The sequence below is a fragment of the Propithecus coquereli genome, unplaced genomic scaffold, assembly GCF_000956105.1.
Source record: "Propithecus coquereli isolate 6110/MARCELLA unplaced genomic scaffold, Pcoq_1.0 Scaffold239, whole genome shotgun sequence".
NCBI classification, from domain to species: domain Eukaryota; kingdom Metazoa; phylum Chordata; class Mammalia; order Primates; family Indriidae; genus Propithecus; species Propithecus coquereli.
In genome coordinates, this window is record NW_012147941.1 from 1902325 (window position 1) to 1925416 (window position 23092).

Genomic DNA, 23092 nt, shown 5'->3' on the forward strand with positions numbered 1-23092 from the left:
TTTGCTCTGACTCTTAGTCAGCTGCTGGCGGCTTGGCTGTTAGTGACAGATGTGTGTGTAACACTTTTTCAGGAATGAATTCTTGTTACAGCTGGCAGAATAGAATAGTTGATATGGAATTGCATGGCAGTTTGCTCCATAATTCTACTCCCTGTTGCTCAGATGTAGTTGTGATTGCTAGGTCTCTCCCCTCACTTAAGTTGGTGTATTAACAGTCACGTCTGGACTGCTGCTTCTGCCTGCTCCATGACCACACGGTGTGTTTGTATATTGCCCCGAGCTGTCAGCAAAACATTTTGCTGAATTTTCTTTTTTGTTGTTGCTCTACAACCTTCTTTTCCCTGGCCTTTCTCAGTTGTGTAAAGTCAGTTTCTTTTTTGGCCTTTCCATCCCAGAGAGGGAGCAGTTACTACAGAGAGAAGCTTGAAAATAAGAAGTGAGGCATCACAGAGATTAAAACGAATGGTTAGGCAGCTGGCCAGTTAAAATGAGACTTACTCAGTGCCTGATGTGCAATTCACCTCTGGTTACCTCCTTCCCCCCTCCCATTTTCAAACCTGCCACTGTAGCTAATCCACCAGTGAGTACTCCAGAGCCTTGTCCAAAGGGAGTTTAATCTAGTACAGTACTCTTTGCTACTCGTAAGAGCCAAGAAAGAAAGATTACAGCCTAGCACCATCCTCTCCATCCCGCAGTAGGGTAGTAAAATGAGATTAGACCCTTCCATAAAAACCAACTGTGTGTTCCCATATGGCATTGGACTTTTGACTTTCCATTTGTCTGGTAGTCTAGAACACATGCCCAGCTTTGGCTTCCTCCCAGGTACTTGGAGAGGAATGCATTTTGTATCTATCCTCTTATCTCAAATTTTTGGGCACCGCCAACTGGAGATCATTCTCTTCTGTTATTGACTATAAATAAAAAAGGAAGCATTTAAATATGAAGAGTACTTTATTGGGGTTTGTGTGAGTAATTGACATATTTCTAGTAATCTTGTGAACTAATTGTTGAGGTTTGATAATTTATATGTGGATATTTGTTTTTTCAGAGCAGTTCAGTTGTTTCATGTTAAACTCCTGTGTGAATTTCATGCTCGATTGATGATATGATTGAAAGAAATCTGGTACCTATAAATGTTAAGGGTAAGAATTTTCTATTAATGAGTAAAATTATTCACAATCTCTATTCAATCAAAGTAAAAGTAAGCCCATTTAGATGGGTAATTTGAAGTATTTCAAACCATGTCATTTTGATGATATGGGTTTTGCTAGAAATTGGCATTAGATTGGGAAAATAAAATGAACTTTGTAATTGAAAGTCATCAATCACAACATTGTAGATCCTGCGTAATATAAGTGGATCCATAACAGGGAATTGGGCCAAGATGGAGATACAAGAAATACTTTATGCAGATAAATCTTCAGACCTCAGAATACTGTGTAAACAAAATCTCAGTTTTATGTAGCATCTCTCAAGGATTTTTTAGTGTAGCTCACAGCTGGACTAGAGAGGGATGAATTGAAATTTTATCCCCAATTGCCAGTCATCATTAGACTAAGAACTAGAATCCAGGTTTCCAACTCACAGTTTAAATATAATTTCTTTTGGACAACCAGATGGATCCTACTAAAAAGAGAGCCTAATTTTGGCCAGTTAGAAGGCAGTTTTCTAAAGAAAAGTTGATACTAGAAGAAACCAATTTTGAAGATAAAAGTGATCCCCCCATTTTTAGTTTTAAGAACAAAGCTATGATTAGAACCTAAAGAGTAATAAAAGTAAGAACAAAAGGTGGTATTGTCCCCAAAAGACAGTAGAAAGTTATGGAATTATCAGATGTGAATGGTCCTTGATAGATGTATATTGTGCTCAAGGAGTAAGATATTGGAGTTTAGAAGTCCAGCTTTCCTGGGCTACTTACTGTCTCTCAAAGCCAAATCAAAACAAGAAGAACCTTACATTGATTGAATGTAGGCCCAGAGTTGGTGTTATTCCTTTATGAAATTGGAAATTTCTCCTGGTTTTAGATCACAAGTAAGCTGTTTTTCTTGGTTCTCACAGTCAGATATTTTCTCTCTCTAACCCAGGAGTTCCATTTCTGTCTTGCATGCTCATTTGGACATTGTTTTAGTGACCTAAACACATTTGTCAGTAATTCCTTGTGTTTGGAGACAGTCTGGTTATATTTGTCAGTTCAGCCCCACCCTGTATTTCAACAGGAAGTGGGTGGGTGCTAAGCCTATAATGAAGCATTCCTTCTTGTAGTTTCTGCATTATAGTGAGGACTGCTATATGCAACAGTAAATTCATACTTTAAACATTTTAGTATACAGACTTAGATTACAGCACAACCATATATTGTCTGTCATTTTGAAGTCAAATGATTAATCAACTTTTCAACTGAAATTTTTGAACCCTGTTGAATGCATATTATTTGACATAAAGAAATTTATCTCTTGAAAGAGGAAACTATAAAGTAAACCTGTTCTCATATGCCCTCATCCAATGCGCTGTTAACTATAGAACAGTGGGAAATGCTGAAGTGAAAGCAGAAGTCCTAATTGGCACACATGCAACATCCCCACATGTTCCATCCCCTGCTACTGCTGATCAGCGTTTTGGGGGGATGTTTCAAAGAGGAACTGCCTTGAGAAGCATTTCTGTTGTGATGGTTATTGCTCAGATATACTTGCTTTTTGGATGTGACCATAGAAATCTGCAGGTGTTATCAGTAACCTTGGTTCTAAATGCAGCATTGTTTGTTTGTTTATCATAAACAACTAGTAATGAACATCATCTCCAGAATGAGCAGTCATCTGTCTTCTGTCCTGGTAATAACAGGAATTCAGAGTGTGGGGTACAGATGAGTGCCTCCTTCTTCTTCCCTCTCACATGCAGCCCTCCCTTATTACCTTCCTCCCACCCAGCCTCAGCCCACCCACCACAGGCTGTTGGGAGCAGAGTTGTGGGAGTTCAGAAAGTAGAGTGGATGTCACAGTCTCTTTTTGACATTACACTGACCAAATATGATATGTAAATAACTTCAACTATATAGACTTGAAGAATCTCACTGAGGGAAACTCAAAGAGCCACAACCAGTTTTCATTTCAAAGCATGAATCCCATCATGGCACTGACAGTCCAGGCTTATCAGTATACTGCCAGGCCATGGCTAAGAAGGGATGCTTGAAGTCTTTTATTTGTTATCAGATACATTCTCCAATCCCTTAGGCTGAAACTAGCTAGGGGTAAAGATGGGGATTGAGGATGGGTATGGCCTAGATGTCTGGAACTGGTCCAAAAGCCAATTTTTCCTTTGACTTCTTTGGGTAGCCAACTCCCAGATCAATCTGGGAGCCTCTTAGGGAGTATAAATAACTTAACCCTAGGGCTGTGTCTGAAACTTCTTGGGCCATTCTAGATTCCACCTGTCCTGGTAACTAGATGAACATAGACCTGGAGAAGGGGCTTGTTTGATTCATGGCCATTATCCACCCCTCTCTACAGTCCCTAAACTTGCCTCTGATCTTGTGTTCAGATGCAAGTTGATGTTGGCTGAGTGAGGAGGTTATGGCAGCTTGGGTAGAAACAAATCCAGAAATTTTAGTGCTGTGAATTGTCTTAAAGATCATTTAGCTTTGTCCCTTTATTTTGTAGAACAGGAGCCTGAAGCCCAGAGTGAGAATTATAGCATCTTTGATATAGAAGGCATTGTAGAGGTCATCCAGTCTGACCTTCCAACACCTTACACTCTAGGAATTTCTCCCCCAACATGCCTGATTAGCTGATCATCCAGAGGATGGGGGCTGGGGGAACTCATGACCTTATCTAAAGAGAACCCATTCTACTATAGGACAGTTCCAATTAAAAGGAACTAGATAAATTGAAATCTGCTTCCCTGTAACTTTTATCTTCTCAGCGATTCTAATTTAATTCTTCTATGTAACATCCCCTAGGGTAAGGCCTCAAATCCCCAAATTAGCAAATACCACTATAGCATATAATTTCCCTGATCAAGTAAAGGATGACTGAAAGAGACCTTCACTGATCCATAAAGACAGAGCACTCCACTCTTTCATGTATTTAGAATTTTTTTTTTCCTTGAGGCAAAGTCTTACTCTGTTGCCTAGGCTAGAGTGCAGTGGCATCATCATAGCTCACTGCAACCTCAAACTTCTGGGCTCAAGCAGTCCTCCTGGCTCAGCCTCCCGGGTAGCTAGGACTACAGGTGCATACCACCCTACCTGGCTAATTTTTGTGTGTTTTGTAGAGACAGGGTCTTGCTATGTTGCTCAGGTTGGTCTTGAACTCCTAGCTTCAAGCGATCCTCCTGCCTTGGCCTCCTAGAATTTCTTTTTCTACCTCAGAACCACTACTTCATTGGTTTTCTTCACTTTCTTTCATTTCTGTCACTGGCATTAGCATTTAGCTCTTTTCGTGACATTATTAAGTAAAGAAACATACATTTTATCACTTTGTGAGTATAATTGTGCAAAAGTATAAGGAGAGAGCAGCAGGTCTGAAGGCCTAGACTCACCCTTACAGCCTGTCTGTGGTTTCTCAGTTCATATCTGTCAGCTGTGGTGTGGTAACCTCTCCCTGCTCTCTCCTTCTCAGCCTGGGAAGAGTTTCCCAATTGGTCTTTTTACCTCCAGCCTTTTCCTGCCCAAATAAAACTTCTGTGCTTATGTTAGAATGATTTGTATAAATTGCAAATGTGACCCTGTACTTCCTTAATTCAGTGGTTCCTGAATACTCAGTGCTCCACAAGTTTTCCAGTAAAGTGCTCCTGATGATAGAGAAGCCTTTCTCAACTAGAGTTCCATGGAAGAATTAAACCCAAATGCCATTAGGCATCCAATGTAAATAATGTATTAACTTTTCTCCAGTGCATCTAAAATGGTGCTGGTTATTTACAGTCTTCAGGAGAATTGAGAAAACGGTCTCTCTGATCATTTTCTTTATTCTGTGGTTCAGATGAGGAACCCAATTATGAGAGACTGGAGAAGAGAGATAGCGTATGTTGTTCAGGAGGTCTAGGAGCATAGCTGAGAGCAAGCTCCAGGAAAAACCCACCAAATTTTATTGAAACTTAGAGTTTCATCTTTAAATTTTACGTGAATATTGCATTCTGTTGCATAATATGTCCATGGTTAAAAGTGTTTTTAAATATTTATCAATGAATAGAATTGATTCTATAGGAAGATTTGCCCAGGATCAGTAGAACTACAAATAACTATCTGTATTTTAGCCTGGTAGTGGGCATTTTATATACGTTATATTATTTATTGTCTCTAGGAAAATTGCCCAAGATCACATGTTAGTAAGGTATCAGAGTCGGGGGTTCTAACCCAAGTATGTCTCAACCCCAAAGCCCATGCATTTTCTACACCTTGCAGTTAAATTGAGAGGGTTAAGAGCTTGGAAGTCTTTTTGCCCGTTTCTAAGTTTATCTTCACCAGAATGTAGGATTTTTTTTTCTTTGTCAAGTTACTATTGTGGTTCGAATCATGCGTAATTCCATACATCTTGTGCAGAAGATAACCAACTCTTGATTATCTAAAGGAAAGATGAACAATGGTGGCAAGTGAGTCCATATAACAGGAAATCTTGTCTCTTTTTAGAGGCTTTGAAACAAATTAAATGGCTTTTTAAAAAATAGCAGGTATACTTTTCTAGTTGTTTTGCCTTAATGGATATTGACATATTATTATTTCTTGAAAACTCTCTAGCTATTATGGGAGCTGACTTTTTTAGCAATTTATAGGAGCTGCCTTTTAAATTTTTTATTTATTTTTATTTATTTTATTTTTTTTTTTGAAACAGAGTCTCACTCTGTTGGCTGGGCTAGAGTGCCGTGACATCAGCCTAGCTCACAGCAACCTCAAACTCCTGGGCTCAAGTAATCCTCCTGCCTCAGCCTCCTGAGTAGTTGGGACTACAGGCACTTGCCACCATGCCCGGCTAATTTTTTCCATATATTTTTAGTTGTCCAGCTAATTTCTTTCTATTTTTTGTAGAGACGGGGTCTCGCTCTTGCTCAGGCTGGTCTCCAACTCCTGAGCTCAAACAATTGCCCGCCTTGGCCTCACAGAGTGCTAGGATTACAGGCGTGAGCCACTGCGCCTGGCCTGGAGCTGACTTTTTTAGAAAGAGGAAGCCACCTTGCTTTTGAAAACTTGGTTCCAGGTAAACCCCACCAAGATGACATAGAATTAACTCCATTTGTGTCTGCTTACCCAAAGCATTTGGAAAAGCATAAATGCTAAAGTACCAAAGTGTTAGAATTTGCCCCCCAACCCCAATCTGACATTTCCTAGCCATCTGGAATCTATAGAGGGAAAGCCTGGAATGCCCTGTCCGTGGTCAAATTCAACACAGAATTTCAAGGTAGTCTGGCTCTTTTAGCTCCTCTGAAAAGCTGGAACAAGTACTCAAATGATTGCTAATGGAGGGAGCCACAGTGGCTGTTTCCAGTCATTCCTGCCTGTATCCCAAATATCTGGTTCTTCCAGAAAGTTTGAAATTTGGGAATCTAAGGGCATCTAAAGGATGGCATACGGAGCTCTGCAAGATTCTTTTATTTGTAACCTCCTGCCTCCTTTCTTGTTCTAAACTCTTTTCACTGTGTTACTGAAGATTGTATCTTAGTGCCTGATACCCTTTACATTAAGGAAAAGTTAAACTGGAAAGTCCAGAGTTTGGATTAGAAAACCTGTTGAGTCAAAGGGGGAACTTTGCAGAGGAATGGAATGGAAATCATTTCCTTAGACAGTAGACAAGTATTCAGGAAACACCTCTGCACCCCAAAGATAGGCACAGCTGCCACACAGTGACTATTAAGAGGAGGTTCAAAGTTATAAGCAAACAGCTGATTCTCTTGGTTCTTGGGCTGTTGCTGTTGGTGACAGGAAATCTTGTTCCCCAAGCTGCTGGCTTCCTGTTTTATTTTTACTTGTAGCAGATCAAAATGTCCATAACAAGGAGCAGTCTGTTCCAAAGGGTTCTACTCCCCCTTTGAGGCTGAAGGTTTTTTTTTTTTCCTTTTGGTCAGACAATATGTTGGTTTGCTTTTAAGATCTATGATGTTTAGTTTGATTTAAGCATTTTATATTGACAATCAACTTTTGGTGATGAGCTGATGTTTTAAGCTTTGATGTAAGTAAACTTCTATTTTGCTTTTTTTAAAAGAGGAGTTTATAATATTGGGGGCTTGGATATGTTACCTTTATGCTTTATCTTTTCATTTGACGTGAATTTGCCGTTTTCCCTAGCATGAGAACCATTAGGCCACTTTAGATTTCTTTAGTTTTACAAGATACGGAATAAAGACCATCCCAGTGTGCCTGAACTGTAATCATATCCGTTTTGTGGAGATTAAAACCTCCTCCTATCCTTGTAAAGCTAGAAATTTGGTAATCTAAATCTAAAACAATAGCTCAGTGTGAATCTGAAATGCTGGGGGATTTCCTTGGGAAAGGGGCTCAGCTGACTAGATAAAAACTGGATAAGAAACAGTATCTGGGCTGGGCACGGTGGCTCACACCTGTAATCCTAGCACTCTGGGAGGCCGAGGCAGGAGGATTGCTTGAGCCCAGGAGTTCGAGACCAGCCTGAGCAAGAGCAAGACCCTGTCTCTACTAAAAACAGAAAGGTCTCTACTAAAAATAAAAAAATTAGCTGGGTGTCATAGCGCACACCTGTAGTCCCAGCTACTCAGGAAGTTGAGGCAGGAGGATCGCTTGAACCCAGGGGTTTGAGGTTGCAGTGATCTATAATGACACCATTGCACTCTACCCCCGGGTGACAGAGTAAGACTCTGTCTCAAAAAAAAAAAAAAAAAAAAAAAACCACAACATTATCTGGAACGTTTCCGGATCTGCTCCAGACACTTCCTGCTGTCTCTAGAGCCTTTTAGCTCAGGTGTATTGAACCAGATGGGAGATAGAAAGGGAGATGGGTGGTAGAAGAGAAAGGACGGAAGAATCCTATAGCACAGTTTACTCAGCGTGTTTTGACATATTGAACACATAAAATTTTTCTTTTTTTTGAGACAGTCTCACTCCGTTGCCCGGGCTAGAGTGCCGTGGCATCAGCCTAGCTCACAGCAACCTCAAACTCCTGGGCTCAAGCAATCCTACTGCCTCAGCCTCCCAAGTAGCTGGGACTACAGGCATGCCCCACCATGCCCGGCTAATTTTTTCTATATATTTTTAGCTGTCCAAGTAATTTCTTTCTATTTTTAGTAGAGACGGGGTCTCGCTCTTGCTCAGGCTGGTCTCGAACTCCTGAGCTGAAACGATCCACCCACCTCAGCCTCCCAGGGTGCTAGGATTACAGGCGTGAGCCACTGCGCCCGGCCAAAATTTTTCTTTATATTCTTTTATTCTGTCAATTTACAGACTAACCTTAGTAGATAGTGGCATTAGTATTTAGTTATACATTAACAATCATCCACCAAGGAAGAACTGGCAAAGTTATGTCCTGATTTAGATCAGTGAAGTCACTATTGGCATCTTGATTTCATTGTGGAGATTATTAGATGACAGAAGCTCTTTTTTGATCCTTATAATTGATGGCCTAGAAGATGATCTGTCCTGGTAACGGACACCCCAAGGATAGGATCTATACTATCTAATGCCTGCTGAGTAGGCTGTGTTCTAACCATGCCTTTTTGCCTCTGGGGACTCTTGGTTGGAGCAGTAGTTGTCACTTTAAGAGTTTTTTGCTGCCTGTGTACCTCAGCCAGCAGTTGCCAATTCAGAATTTCTAAACTTATATAGCAAGTCTTCTAATAACAAACCTTAAGAAGGGTGGGGGGAGGACTTAAAAATGAAAAAAAAAAGATAAGAGGAGTGAAGATTTTTTAAAAACTGTTTTTTAGATCAGAGCAAGACTCAAAAAAAAAAAAAAAAAAGACTCACACAGCCCTAGTGTGCCTGGAATTTGTGGTTGAGTAATACTTTCCTGTTATTTCTTTTTTAGGTTGTTTTTCATCATTCAGAACATTGCCTGAAGCAGGTCCACCATGCCGTTAGTAACGAGGAACATCGAGCCAAGGCACCTGTGCCGTCAGACGTTGCCTAGTGTTAGAAGCGAGCTGGAATGCGTGACCAACATCTCCCTGGCAAATGTCATCCGACAGCTGGGCAGCCTGAGTGAGTGCCTCCGAGAGCCTGTGCTTTGCCCTCAGGGGTCGTTAGTGCTCTTTATTTAGTTTCCTTTTCCTCCGTGTTCCTGTTTCTCCCCCATCTGCCTTCCCTAGGTAATGCAAAAATGTATCCCTCCCCAAAGAGAGGCTCCTTTTTGGTGTAGATTCTTCCCCTCAACCTTCTTTATCTGCCACCACCCTCTAGGTTCCCTCCCCCTCCCCCTCCACCTGCTTCAAAAGAAATCTGTGGGAAGGGTGGCAGGAAGGGCTGCAGCAAAAACTGCAGATGGAATGACAGAGCAAAATTCTCTCTGTAAAGTGGGAGGTTCACAGAGCAGTATCTTGGGTTGGGGAATGTGCCTGTAATTACATGAGCTGTTCGATGTAGCTTGACTTTCTTGAAGCCTCAAATGTGCCAGTAGTCTTTATCTACCCAAGGCCCCCCCAACCCTTTTCTTCCCAAAGAGGAGTAAAGCAAACATGCACTCAGAGAGATTCTGGCTGACTTGTCCACCCTGGTACACATTTAATTGTGCTGCAAGCCCCCAGGTCCAAGTTCAGAGTACAAATTACTTCTGCAGTCTCTGGGGTATTAGGAGTTTTGCAAGCTGTGTGAACACACAGTGACACAAATAGTAGCTGGAGCCATTCTTCTCTAGGAGGAAGGTGGGGGTTAGCCCAGTCTGTTTTGGAGCTGAGAGAAAGCCAGCTCGACTATATATATTTTTTTAATTGGCAAGAATGAATGAGACTGCCTTGGGTGGGGTACATGCATGTGGTTTGGATTTCATTCTGAATCAAGCTGACTTTGTTTGCTTGAAGCTGAGGTATGGGAAGGGCAGATGCTTGGATTGGCTCTGCATTTGTCTAGTGCCACTCCAGCTCCCCTAAGAACCTCCGTCAAAATGCCATTTTAGTGATCTTCTTAGCAAAGGCATCTTGGTGTGAATTATTTCAGACACTTGCCCCTCCTGTCGCATCACTGCCCTTAGTGAAGGCAATGGAATATCAAGAAAGCCTGCATTCCCCCAGATAGTAATAGGCCCAGCCTTTAAAATAGGATCCTGAGGAGACAGAGCTCTGTGACCAGGTGATGTATGGAGTCTGAGATTCCTAAGCCTTCACCTAGCTCAGGGACCATCTCGGTTGATCCAGGGCTTAGGAAAACCTGGATGGGGCATTGCAAAGAAATGAAACCCTGCCAGTGCCTGTCTTATACAAAGGAACGTTGACAGTAGCGCAATAGCAGTACAGCTGACAAGCAAGCATATGAAGGCTGCAGAGAGCCTCACTGCTTCTTAAAAGCATTATTTCTGCTTCTGTCTCCCTGAGAAGGCCAAATGGGTGGAAGTCAATCACACACTGTTCCTTCTCCATAGGACAAGGACCATCTAGCTAATGATGCTTCTTATTCTCACTCAGCAGAAGTTGCACTCTCTCACAGGTGTTTTTCCAGGGTGGTGTTGATGGATGCCATTGCTCACTCTGGCACTTGTGATCAGACCACTCCTTGAGGAAGCCAGTCTGAGGGCCAGGGTCGGTTTGTGCCTAAGGAAACAAGATTTCCTTACATTGTGGGGCTAACTGACCCTTTATCCATCCAATAAAAATGTATTAAACATATTTTGTATGCCAGATACTGAGGGGATACAGTGGTGATAAGAAATGGTCTCTGCCTTCCAGGAGCTCATAATCTACCAAGGAAGACAGAAATAAATAATTGTTAAGGGGAGAATGGGGAGAGAGTAAGAAGGGTAGTCACATTTGTTGATTGCCTACTTTATGCCAGGTTTTGATAGGAGCTTGGCATATATTATTGCTTTTTATCTTTTTCAATAATCCTATGAGGGTAGGTGGTGGTATTCCCATTCTTCAGCTGAAGAAGTGAAGGCTCAGAAAAGTAAGGTAACTTGCCTAAAGAGATACAGCCAGTGTTTAAACTGAGACTTCTTAAGAATTTCTCAGCTCTGTCCCTTACTTTCTGTTTCTGCCATTAGTGCCTTGGTTCAGACCTTCATTAATTTTCGCCAAAACTGCTGAGCACCATGGCTTGTGAGCCCGTTGTGCCAGCTACTTGGGAGGCTGAGGTGGGAGGATCGCTTGAGCCCAGGAGTTTGAGGCTGCAGTGAGCTATGATCATGCCACTGCACTCTAGCCTGGGCGACAGAGTGAGACCCCATCTTTTGAGGGGAAAAAAGAAAAAACAACAAAACTTTCACCTGAACTATTTTGTCCAAGCCTCCCCCTGGCCTCCTTTGTCTGATCCAGCCCCCTTAGGTTTATCCGCTATACTCCTCCCAGAGTGATCTGCCTGAACAACAGATCTCACGGTTTACTTTTATAATTATGAATTTTTGAGTTTTTAAATCTTATAGTTTAACAAGTATTTTTACAGTAAAAGTGTAAATCTTAACTATTTCTCTTCCCTGTTCTTCACTGTGGAATTGTCTAAGGTCTTTGGCCTAGCTCTCTAAGACCTGCCTTGCATTCCAGCCTCATTTTCTGCAATCTGTCTTCTCTTGTTTTACAGTCTTTTTAAAAGATTCTTTTAAAATGGAAAAGGGAAAAAAGGAAGGGAAGAAAGAATGAATTATCACCCACTAGTAGTTCTCCTGAGACAGACAGTGCTCTTTCACACTTCCATGCAGTACTCTTCTGTCCCCCCTGGCTGGACAGCCCTTGCCATCCTTGTCTGCCTGGCCGGCTGTAGCTGATCTTTCAAGGCCCGGCTCGGGGATCTCTTCTTCCAGATTGGGCTAAGTGCTCCTCTGAGCTCCCGTTACATGCCTATATTATTACTTATCACATTATATTGCAAATTACCTATGTCTCTTTTACTAAATTAAAAATTCTTTGAAGGCAGAAATCGTGTGTTGTTTGTCCTTGAACCCCAGCGCCTACCTTATATAGTACCTGTCACCCAGTAGAAGCTCAGTAAATGTTTGTTGAATGATTCATTCTCCACCATTCCATGCTGTTAGTGCAGAGACTATAGGGGAGGAAGGAACACTTTCTGTAGGGAGTAGGGGCACAGGTGGGGATAGGGAAGGTCAAGGAAAGCTTTATAGAAGAGGTTACATTTGAACCAGGCCTTGAAAGATGACTAGGATTTCATCTAGCAGAAAGGGGCTCAGGGAAGGGCGTATTATATGTGCTTCAGGCTCATGACCTTGGCCTCATGTACGTTGTACTCTAGGCAGAACTGCTCAGCCTAGTAGTGAAAGTCTGATTACTGAACGGATAAAGCGTAAAAAACTAAAAATTCTACAGCCATGGATCGCTCTGTGACAGCACATCCAGAATTCTTATTTTCCCTCAGTACAGTGAGATTGGCATTTCACGTATTAGGTTGCCATATCTTAGGAAATACAGGCACAACCAGCCAGCCAGCACTTTTGATCAGTATTGTGGCCACCTAGGAGAATGGAACTCCCACTTGGGTCATTAGGAGATCATGCTATGATAACTGAGTTTCTAACTGACCGTAGTGGGAGTGAGGGGGCGGGGCATGCCATTGGGGGGCTCCAAGACTCCCACTCAGACTTCAACAAGAACAGCTTCACATTTTTAAAAATCAGTTTTACCTGTTCTGCTTCCACATAACATTTCATTTGAAGAGTTCTGCTAAGGGAGGCTGCTTCTGGAATATTTTGCAAAATGTGATATCTATTGTGAATGTCCTGACGGGTATTAGGTCTGCCTTGGTAATCTGAATGAGCGAAATTTAACTCTGAACAAGGTGTTTTGGTTGTCTTCCATGTAAGTATCACACTTCTGTTTTCAGAGGTTGGAGTAATTTTTAGCACTTGAAGAATAGGGACTATCAAATAACTGATTGTAATGATATTTAAATTTTTCCTCTAAGCTTAAAACTTAGAGTATTTAGATATTCACACTCTTAAAAGTCATCTAATGTTGAGCAATATAAGGAAAAATCTCATTGTAACAACTTATATTTTTAGTTCATTTAATCCTTATGGTAGGTAACTTGGTAAGGTAGATATAGTTATCCCCGTTTTATAGATGAGGAAACTAAGCTGAGAAATTGTGACTCACTGCAGAGTAGACAGGTATAAAAAGAAAGAGCTGAGACTTAAATCTAGATTTTCTGATTTGAAGTTCACTGCTCCTTCTGTGTAGCTCTAGGTCTGCCTAGGGCCTGAGGTGGTGTGACCAGGGGAAGCCTTCGTACCACCTCGCTTCCTCTTTTTTTTTTTTTTTTTTTTTTGAGACAGAGTCTGGCTCTGTTGCCCTGGCTAGAGTGCTGTGGCATCAGCCTAGCTCACAGCAACCTCAAACTCCTGGGTTCAAGCCATCCTCCTGCCTCAGCCTCCCAAGTAGCTGGGACTACAGGCATGCGCCACCATGCCCAGCTAATTTTTTTTATATATATATTTTTAGTTGTCCAGATAATTTCTTTCTATTTTTTTTTTTTTAGTAGAGACAGGGTCTCACTCTTGCTCAGGCTGGTCTCGAACTCCTGACCTTGAGCGATCCACCTGCCTCGGCCTCCCCGAGTGCTAGGATTACAGGCGTGAGCCACCGCACCCGGCCACCTCGCTTCCTCTTTAAAATAGAGATCTCATTGTTACCGGTACTGCCACTGTCACTGCCCCCTTTGCTATGGAGCAGGAAATTCTGGGTACTCTTTTGGTGACCTAAGGGTAAGTTGATTTGGAATTTTCTTTTCCTCTAGAGCAGCTGGGTGGTTAACAGATATTTTTGAGCTTGGTTTATTTTCCACACAAATGTTGCATATTTCTCTGCTTTAGCCTTCGAAACACAATTTTCCATTACCTAGATGACCATGATACATAAGTTTTTAGAGGACCTTAGCCATATTGTAGACAAGAATCAAATAGGATCCCCAACCTGCAGAGTAGGAATGCAGCTCATTAGCTGATTTGAGTCCTTTGAGCTCAGGAGCTTCCCATAGTTGTTTAGATTACAAAACCATTCAGTATGCAAGGACTTGCTCCTTCCTTGATTAGAAACTCCTTATTGACTTAAATTTACCAGCAATTCAAAATCCACAGTTGATTGGTCTTCTCCTTACTCTCCAGGTTATATTGGGAAGGTGAGCTGCAGTTCACCCTGAAGGTGCAGTTTTGGCCTTTCAGACTAATTTTTTTCCCTCAGATATGGACCAAGCATAAATGTAGTTTAGAAGCTAAAAATTAGAGCCTATTTTAAATAGTTCCTTTAAAAAATTATCTTTTAATTGGGCACAGTCGCTTATGCCTGCCTTCACCTTGCAAGTAGGAAACTCAGATGGTATTTTTATTCATACGTACCACTTTTCATTCCTAGTAAGAATGTGCCCTGTGGCTTGGAATGACAATATGGAGGTAGTGTCAAATTGCTGTTATGTTTCTTTGGCTGCAAATTCTCCTTGCATTCCAGGGTTGAAAGTACAGAACTTTTTTCTTTCTTTTTTTTTTTTCTAAAAAACAAGACATTGTGGAAAGAGACCACTGGTGCGTTGTTTTTCAGGGAAGGCTTGGAAGTTTCAGCTTTTGTTTCCTAAGATGTAGATTTGAAGGATTATAACCTAGAGCAAAGACTTAGAAAGTCATAGGTTATAAAACGTAAGTTAACCTTTTTACCCTTAGAAAAAGTTATGTGTCTCTGCTGTGGGTTGTTGATAAGTTCAAGGCCCCTCAAAGATACTACAACTCATCTTGGTTGTTCAGTGTACTTTTGAGGCTCCATTGAAGAAGTAATTTCTTATTTTTCATGTTAATTATAGATACCTAGAAGGTCCTCTTAACTCCCAATCTGTTTTCCAGAACCATTTTACAAGGTGCTTTTACAGAACAGCAAGAGGCTAAGGGATATAGGCAAATGTGTAGACTTATTGTCTACTCTTCCAGGATTAATTTTTTGCATTACCCCTTTTGATTTATTTATTTAGCCTGTTTTGAAGTTCATGATTGTTTAGAGTTTGCCAAGAAGGCTCTGTGAGTTATAGAATATATGCAGACTGCCCTAGCTATGGAGGGATGGGGAGGGTATGTCTCTATCTCCAAGAGCAAGCACCTGCATATAGTTCAGACCATCTTAGGGTCTGTGTGTGTGTGTGGGTGGGTGTGTTTTTGGGGTGGGGAATATGATCTTTAGTAGCCAGTTTTTCTGACCATTTAAGTTACTTCTGTGTAGTAGTGACTTGGTTTCTTTGCTCTTTCCAGGTAAATATGCAGAGGACATTTTTGGAGAGCTCTTTACTCAGGCAAATACCTTTGCCTCTCGGGTAAGCTCCCTTGCTAAGAGGGTTGACCGACTACAAGTTAAAGTCACTCAGTTGGATCCCAAGGAAGAAGAGGGTAAGAAAGCTGAGCTCAGCATTTGCAGGCTCTGCTGAGCAGTTTCTTAGAATTTTTTCCCCTGAGTGAAAAGTAAAAAGTAAGGGGAGAAATCACAGAGACCTGTGGAATTCTGCTTTGAAATGACACAAGCCTGGGTGGTGTAAAGAAACCTTTTTAGCTCTACCACACCCTCATACACTTCCTTTCTCCCATTCCCCCAATTCCCTTGTTCTCAGATTTCCCCTCCTTCGATCGTATTTTGCTACCATAAAAGTACTTGGAAGATTCATTCCTCCTAGGGAGAGGCCTGCTAGATCTGGCCACATAGTAAACCTTTGTGTTGCCTCATTTTGTTCAGTCGTGAAATGGCTGGGCTGCTGACAGCCTTGTGGGGCTTCCCCAGAGGGGGAGGGAAAAAAAACCTGGCTGCAGACAGCCTCAGCCAAGAAATGCAGCAGCTGAGGCCTCTCTGACTAGTGTGACTCAGTGTTTGCTCAAATAGCCTGTCGTCCATTTTCTAACGCCTTCCATCTTCTCTCAGTGTCACTACAAGGAATCAACACCCGGAAGGCCTTCAGAAGCTCTACCATTCAAGACCAGAAGCTTTTTGACAGAAACTCCCTCCCAGTGCCTGTCTTAGAAACATATAATACCTGTGATACTCCTCCCCCTCTCAACAATCTTACCCGTTACAGGTAATGGCTGGCTAGCTCCTCCTTTTTGAGCTTATGGTTAACAACACTGGGTTGTCTTTTTATCTGAAGAGTTGTTTACATCAGAGGATTGTATCAAAAAGCTCACTACCTACCCCAGAGTTGTTTGTGGCACAAGCTAAAGTTTACCCTATAAATAATTGTCACTTATTGTTTGGTTTCTGAAATTCATAGTGAATATAAGATATATTTTAAGTTTGCTGTAACATTGCATGCTACAGAGTTTAATTTGGTATAAGCCAGGTCCATCTTGGATTTCATCCAAGGAATTTAGTTATTATAGAACCAAAAGGACTTTGTTACAAGGCGGTCCTACAGCATAGATCCCAGGGGCAACATTCTAGCAAGGCTCCCACTTACTTGGAAACCACTAGATTACCAGATGTTGGGGCGTGTTACTGGGGCCAGCCTCATGGACTGGCTGCTCTGAACCCAGAGAGGTCTTTCCAAAGCTTAAGGAGTATTTGCAGTTCTTCCAAATGAGCATCATTCACTTTGTTTAGAACATCCTTTCGACATTTTCTTCTGAAAGGACCTACCCTGCTACAGCTGGACTTGAAAAAGAAGGTAGCCTTATGGACAACTTAAAGCTTGTCTCCGCCACTGGTTTGGTAGTGTTGTCATCCTGCAAAAACCACTGAACAGGGGCAGAAAGCGAATGTTTATCTTGCTTACATCCATAAATATGTTTGGAACAGGTAAAAAGTAATTACAGATAGCTGGAGGCAGATGTCTTCTATCAGACATGGGTACACTGCGAGGTAGGGAGTGTGTGTGTGTGTGCACGTTCGTGCGCATACGCGCCCCTGTGAAATTCAAGGACGCCAGCCTGATTGAGGGATCTTGGAATAGGAGCTTGGTAGCTTCTCACACAGCTACAGAGAATGTGCATGGCATCTGTCCTTCATTGTTACTTTGTGAAATTGCATTCGCCCCTTGGCTTTCAAAGGGGCTAGCTAGCAGAGCAGGACAGACATTCGACTCTGTAGTCTCCATCATTGAGTCTAGTTAGGTTGGGCAGAGGGATTGTTGGGTAGGAAGGGGTCACACACCTGATACTATTGTAGGAGTATGATATAGGGTTTGTGTGGTAGAACAGGGTAAACAAATGATATTAAGAGAATTTTATTCTTCAGTTAATGATATTTTCCTTTTTAACATACAACCCCACAATTAGCATCTCCTCTCAATTATCTGGACCTGGCCTAACAGAAACAAGTGGTGGTGTATCTAACTCAGAACAAGATTTAATATAGAAATCATTAATATTTGATTTGGAAATGCTTTCTGTGTGTTGTGATAGGATTGGAGGGACAGGGAATAGAATTACCTTTCTAATTTGTTTTAGTTCAGAATAATGTTAAAATAAACGTTCACCCTAAGCTCATGCTTTCTGTGTGTCAGAGGGGCTTAGCCATGCCAAAGTGCAGGATTCGAATCAGGATCATTGAATTTGGCGGATAGCCGTTATATAGACACTCAGTAGCTCACTCTGTACTCCTGTCACAGCCAGTAAGTGTTGGTGATTAAACCTTGTGGTCCTGCCAGTCACGGTAGTTCACAGCTGTAATCGTAGCACTCTGGGAGGCTGAGGCAGGTGGATCGCTTGAGGTCAGGAGTTCGAGATCAGCAAGAGCAAGACCCATTCTCTACCAAAAATAGAAAAAATTAGCCAGGCATGGTGGCATGTGTCGTAGTTCCAAGTACTCAGGAGGCTGAGGCAGGAGGGTCACTTGAGCTTTGAGGTTGTAGTGAGCTATGATGCCACCACTGTACCCAGGGCAACTGAGACCCTGTCTCAAAAAAAAAAAAAACCAACCTTGTGGTCTAAAACAGGTGGCTTTCTATTCTCACTGCATCCCCCTTGTGGTGGTGGGGCAGATACTGAGCTAGCTAGAAGGTGGAATGCTGTGGTTATGTGTGTGTGCAGAGGAATAACAGCTGTACACGTACACATTTCATGTGTGTACACATGTACACATGCAAACCTGCACATGTGTGCACAAGTTTCAGGTGAGTGGGAGGCTACTAATGCTTCCCAGAGGGTCCTGGGGAATTGGTGGGGGAAAGGAAACCAGTGGCAGAAATCCCCTCTGATGTGCCAGGATATCCGGATATCCTCAGGGAGATGTCTGTGGCCATGCAGATCATTAGAAATAATCAGGATCCCTGCTGCTATAGCCTGTTCTTGCCCTGACCATGCAAATTCCTCTGCTAGGAATTGAAAGTAAGACTGAGGTTCTTAAAAAGCCAGAGAGGTGCCGTTCAGGGGCATTGAAATGCTGGTACAGGAGAGGAAATATGCAATCGATTCAAATGACTTCTTGATTCCTTAGTGTAAAAACTGCTAACTGCTAGGTGTTTGGAATATTGGATTTGGTTGGGAGCTCATCTGTCTACTGACAGCTACTTGTCTTCATTTCTATCCCAGGGACGATGGAAAAGAGGCACTCAAATTCTACACAGACCCTTCATACTTCTTTGATCTTTGGAAGGAGAAGATGCTGCAGGACACCAAGGATATCATGAAAGAGAAGAGAAAGCATAGGGTGAGGGGAAAGGGGCCTCTGTTCTACACATCAGTAGGCACGGTTGTGGAGGGGGATAAAAAGGAAGCCCGTCTTATGTGAAGTAATCATTTTGAGTGGCTGCTTGCTTGGATACCAGGTGAAACTCTTAAAAAAAATGTGTCCACACCAAGCACAACCAAGATGAAAGTATAAATCACACCAAAAATGTGTTTGTTCCCCCCAGCGCCATTAACAATTGAGTATATTCAGGCTGAGTTTTAGAAATTGACTTTTTTATTCACCATTTATTTCTCTTGCAATTTGCACCTGACTCTGCTGGACGCTCAAGCTAGGCTAGTACCTTCCCCGCCAGTTTTGCAGCTCATTTCTCAAAGATCAGCACAAGTTTCTGCAGTGTTCGATTTGCAACTGGAGCAGTTTAACACCTTCTGGTTGGGCAGCTAGGGTGGGGGGATATGCATAGTTTTTTAGATTTTCCTCTCCCCTTAGACTCCTAGTGGTGTGTATGTGACCCACAAGTGCACCCTCACAATCCCATTAGCATGGCTGCCAGGAGGCCCAAGAGAGTGCCGGGGGCTAGTGCAGCTGCACAGGCCGAAAAATTCTTCATTGGTTTTTGTTTTGGTTTGGTTTTTTTATTAACCATTTCCCTATATCTGTCCCAGATATCTGCAGCTGTCATTACTTTTCATCTTCCTTGACTGACTTTTGTGGCAGAGCAAATAACAAATAGCTGTTTACTAACTTCCTAGCAATTAGAACAGTTCAAAAATGTGAGTGTTCCCTGAAGCTGAGCTCAAAGGGGAAAAAAACATGACTGAGTTACCCAAAGAGGTAGTGGGTTTCCCTCACTAAAGGTGTTTTGAGTGTGGGATTGAGCAAATGTTTCACCCAGGGGGCAGTTTGGATTAAATGGCCTCTAGGTCACTCCAAACCCAGTAATTTTGTAAATTCTGTAGCTATCATATGTTGTCTCGGCAAATCATCTCTTGGATTTACATCTATGGAGATGGATAGAATTTTAATGAAGAACTTTGGAAAATGTTTCACAAATGTTCTCTTCCTTTTCATTATAGAAAGAAAAGAAAGATAATCCAAATCGAGGCAATGTAAACCCACGTAAAATCAAGACCCGTAAGGAAGAGTGGGAGAAAATGAAGATGGGACAAGAATTTGTGGAGTCCAAAGAAAAGCTGGGGCCCTCTGGGTAGGTGATGCGTTTGTACTATCGGTAACATTCTTCGAAGGGGCTGGGGACCTGGGGACAACAGTCTGACTGCTCTGGCATGACACCTTTCACACCCCCTAAAGTGTGGCTGTGTGGCTTAGATCAATACCATTAGTAATCAGTTACTTTAAAATGTATTCATCTGGTGATTAAAATTTGCTAAATAAATCAGGAGACTCAGCAATTGAAATGAGGTGACCAGAGTCGTCTGGAAAAGAAAGCCCATGGCTGGCCCATGCCAGCCACGGCTCATGGTGCCCTTACTCTGCCAGACACTGATGTGTTTAAAGGCCTCAGAGGAAAGACTGGAAGGGGAAGAAAAGTGGTCTTGGGAGCCCTTTGCCTCCAGAGCATTGATGAGAAGGTTGTGCCTAAGAGCTGGGCATTCCACAGGAGTGGGGAGGCCAGGCAGGGAAGTTGTGCACATCACCAAAGCAACTTTTCAGGCAGCCTTTGTCAGTCTTGGGAGAGAGGCTAGCCAAGGGACTGAATGCAGACCTCAGAGACAGTGTGGGAAAGGTTGGTTGGCCAGTATTGAGGCTGTATATCTCTGTAGAGAAATAAGAGATGTCAGTCTGACCCCATTTCCCAATACCAAATCACACTGGAGGTTTAAAGGGGAAAAAATGGTTTTAAAGCTTGGTTTGATTCTTATCCTAGTGTCTGACCTGTGTGACATTCAAAGCCAAGTCACCATGACTGCTTGGCTTGAATGTCACCCTGGTTTTTCCTCTAAATACATTGCATCCTGCCTGTCAGAGAACCATGCCAGCCCATGCCGGGTGGCTAGGAATGATAAAAGGAAAGAGTTGAGTTGTTCTTGCTTTTAGGAATAACTCTACCATGAAAATCTTGACTTTTAAAAATCTTGACACATCTGACACTTCTTCATGGATTAAGAGATTTGTTTTAAAGAGTGATGAAGATGGTGAAAGTAAAAATGAACCTTTCTCTCTACTGGGAAATCAGCCTTGAGGGTACCTTCCTTACCTTCACCTCCCAATAAAAGGGGCCATTTTGTTCCCTGGTCCCATCCTGTTCAGACAGGCACTTGTCATAGGTTCAGTGACTCTGAGGCCAGAAGCTTGCATGTTCAGAATGCCAACAACTATCATGTGTGTCCTTTTTTGTGGAGTGGGGATAGTGAAGATGAGGATTTGCCTCCCATTTTCCTGTTGTCGAAGAGGTTTGCTAGGCTGCATGGCTAGTCTATCTGGACATGCTTGTTGGTGAGCTTGTAAAGACATGTGCGGAGCCTACAGGGCTCCAGGCCTTGGGGATTTTCCATAGCAGAGCATCCTTTGATTCAGTTAGTTCCCTCCAACTCTGTTCTCCCTGGGGTGTGTTTTAGATGAGTTCTTCAGAACCCAACAATGATGGAAAGAAGAGGGAGGTGGAGCAGAGCAGGCCAAATTTTGCTAGCTGATGCCTGGTGTACTTGTGCTTGTTGCTGGGTGTATTTGTTCTGGTTTGAAGTTTTGTTATTATTCACCCAGAACAAATTCATCCAAGGCCCCGTGCTCTGAGGGACAGGTTTCCGTGAGGCAACCCCTAGCACCCTACTTTAATCGTCAGCTCATTTTGTTTGATAAGAGACCTGGCAGAGAGGCCACGTTTACTACCACACAGCAACCTGCATTCATCCTTGGCTTGATTTTTGCAATCAAATGCCTCCTTGGCCTTCGAGCACTCCAGAGGCTTGCCGACCTCAAAATCAGTCTGTGCCAGTCACGTGTTTGCAGCTCACTAGCCTGTGGGGCTTGGCTTCACCCTTTGCCACAAGACAGACTTTGGGATTCAGATACAGCTGCACCTAATATTTGGGAGAGAATTTAACTGCTGGGTTTGACAAGACCAACACTGGGAAAGAAACAGCATGGTTTTAATAATCGAGGTTGAATCTCATTACTATAAACAGTTCAGGAGAAATATCTATATATTTGACCATAGAATATTTAATCCTAAAATAAAATTTCAGTATAACAGAAAGTATTTGGGGAATTTACTTATTTTATATCGCCCTAATAGTTTTTATAATCTTTATAGTATGTTTTAAGGAGAAAAGAGATTACCACTCAGGCTCTCAAAATGACAGCTTTTGGCACTGGGTTCACTGTCAGGTATCCACCCACCTTGGTGTACCAGAATGGCAGCATCGGCTCTGTGGAAAACGTGGATGCAGGCAGTTATCCACCACCACCACAGTCAGACTCCGCTTCTTCACCTTCTCCTGCCTTCTCTGAGGACAACTTGCCTCCCCCACCAGCAGAATTCAGGTAAATGGTGGTACCTCTTCCATCCACTCTTGGTGTTTATACACTCAAGAACAACATAAGAATTCAAATCTTGGTCAGGACCACAAAAATAACTTCAGGCAAGTCTGTCTACATAATGGAAATAATTAATATTTACCAAGTGTTTGCAAGGCATTATGCTAAACACTGTGTGTTACTTAGTCCCCAGAGGAGTCCTCTGTTATTATCTCTGTGCTATAGATGAGTGAACTATGAGGTACAGAGGGGTCAATGAACTTACCTAAGATCATGCAGCGAGTAAGAGGCAGAGCCATGATTGGTCATTTGGACTCCAGACTTGTATTCTCAACTACTTGCTATTCTGCCTAAACCTGAACAGGTAGAAGTCACCAACTTCTCTCTTGTTTTTTTACTTAGCTTTAACTCAGCATGAAATGAAGTGGTACAATCTACTGTCCGCGATATAATTAGCAGACACCTTGCCCAGTTATCTAGGAACCTAGCAGATAGTCACCTTCCTCTCTTGTTGCTACTGGTTCATTTCACTGCTGTATAGAATCTCCAGAATGAAACAAAGGGAAAGGGGGATGAAACTTCACATCTGTCCATTTTGATATCTGTCAGTATCTGTGGCAGACGTGTACCGAGGACGAGTTAGCCAGTAATGGCTGAAAAGAGGTCTGGGGATTGTTCGGATTGCACTCTTTTCTCACAGTTACTTTTGTCCTTTCTGATGCCTGACAAGTGAGAGCTTCGATAGGTGAACTTTCTCCTTGGACACTGTTTAATTAGAGACTAAATATGTTGAGGACGCCTCAGAGGGAGACCTAAAGCAATGATGTCCTCCCCTTCTCCCCTCATTCTTCTTGGCCCTTGAAACCACTAATCCCAAATCTCTTTCCACCTCCCCAGT

The 23092-nt window shown here is 42.4% G+C and overlaps 1 protein-coding gene across 2 annotated transcripts in view; it reads left to right on the forward strand.

Moving 5' to 3' along the window:
* WASF2 (WAS protein family, member 2) overlaps positions 1-23092 on the forward strand; it is a 79335-nt gene that overhangs the window by 51188 nt on the left and 5055 nt on the right. For both annotated transcript variants that reach the window (XM_012645977.1, XM_012645978.1), the window contains exons 2-7: positions 8982-9154; positions 15336-15470; positions 15994-16147; positions 18597-18714; positions 19773-19903; positions 22045-22200. In XM_012645977.1, coding sequence (XP_012501431.1) covers positions 9025-9154; positions 15336-15470; positions 15994-16147; positions 18597-18714; positions 19773-19903; positions 22045-22200 — 824 coding nt within the window. In that variant the 5' untranslated portion in view covers positions 8982-9024. The remainder of the gene's footprint in view (positions 1-8981; positions 9155-15335; positions 15471-15993; positions 16148-18596; positions 18715-19772; positions 19904-22044; positions 22201-23092) is intronic.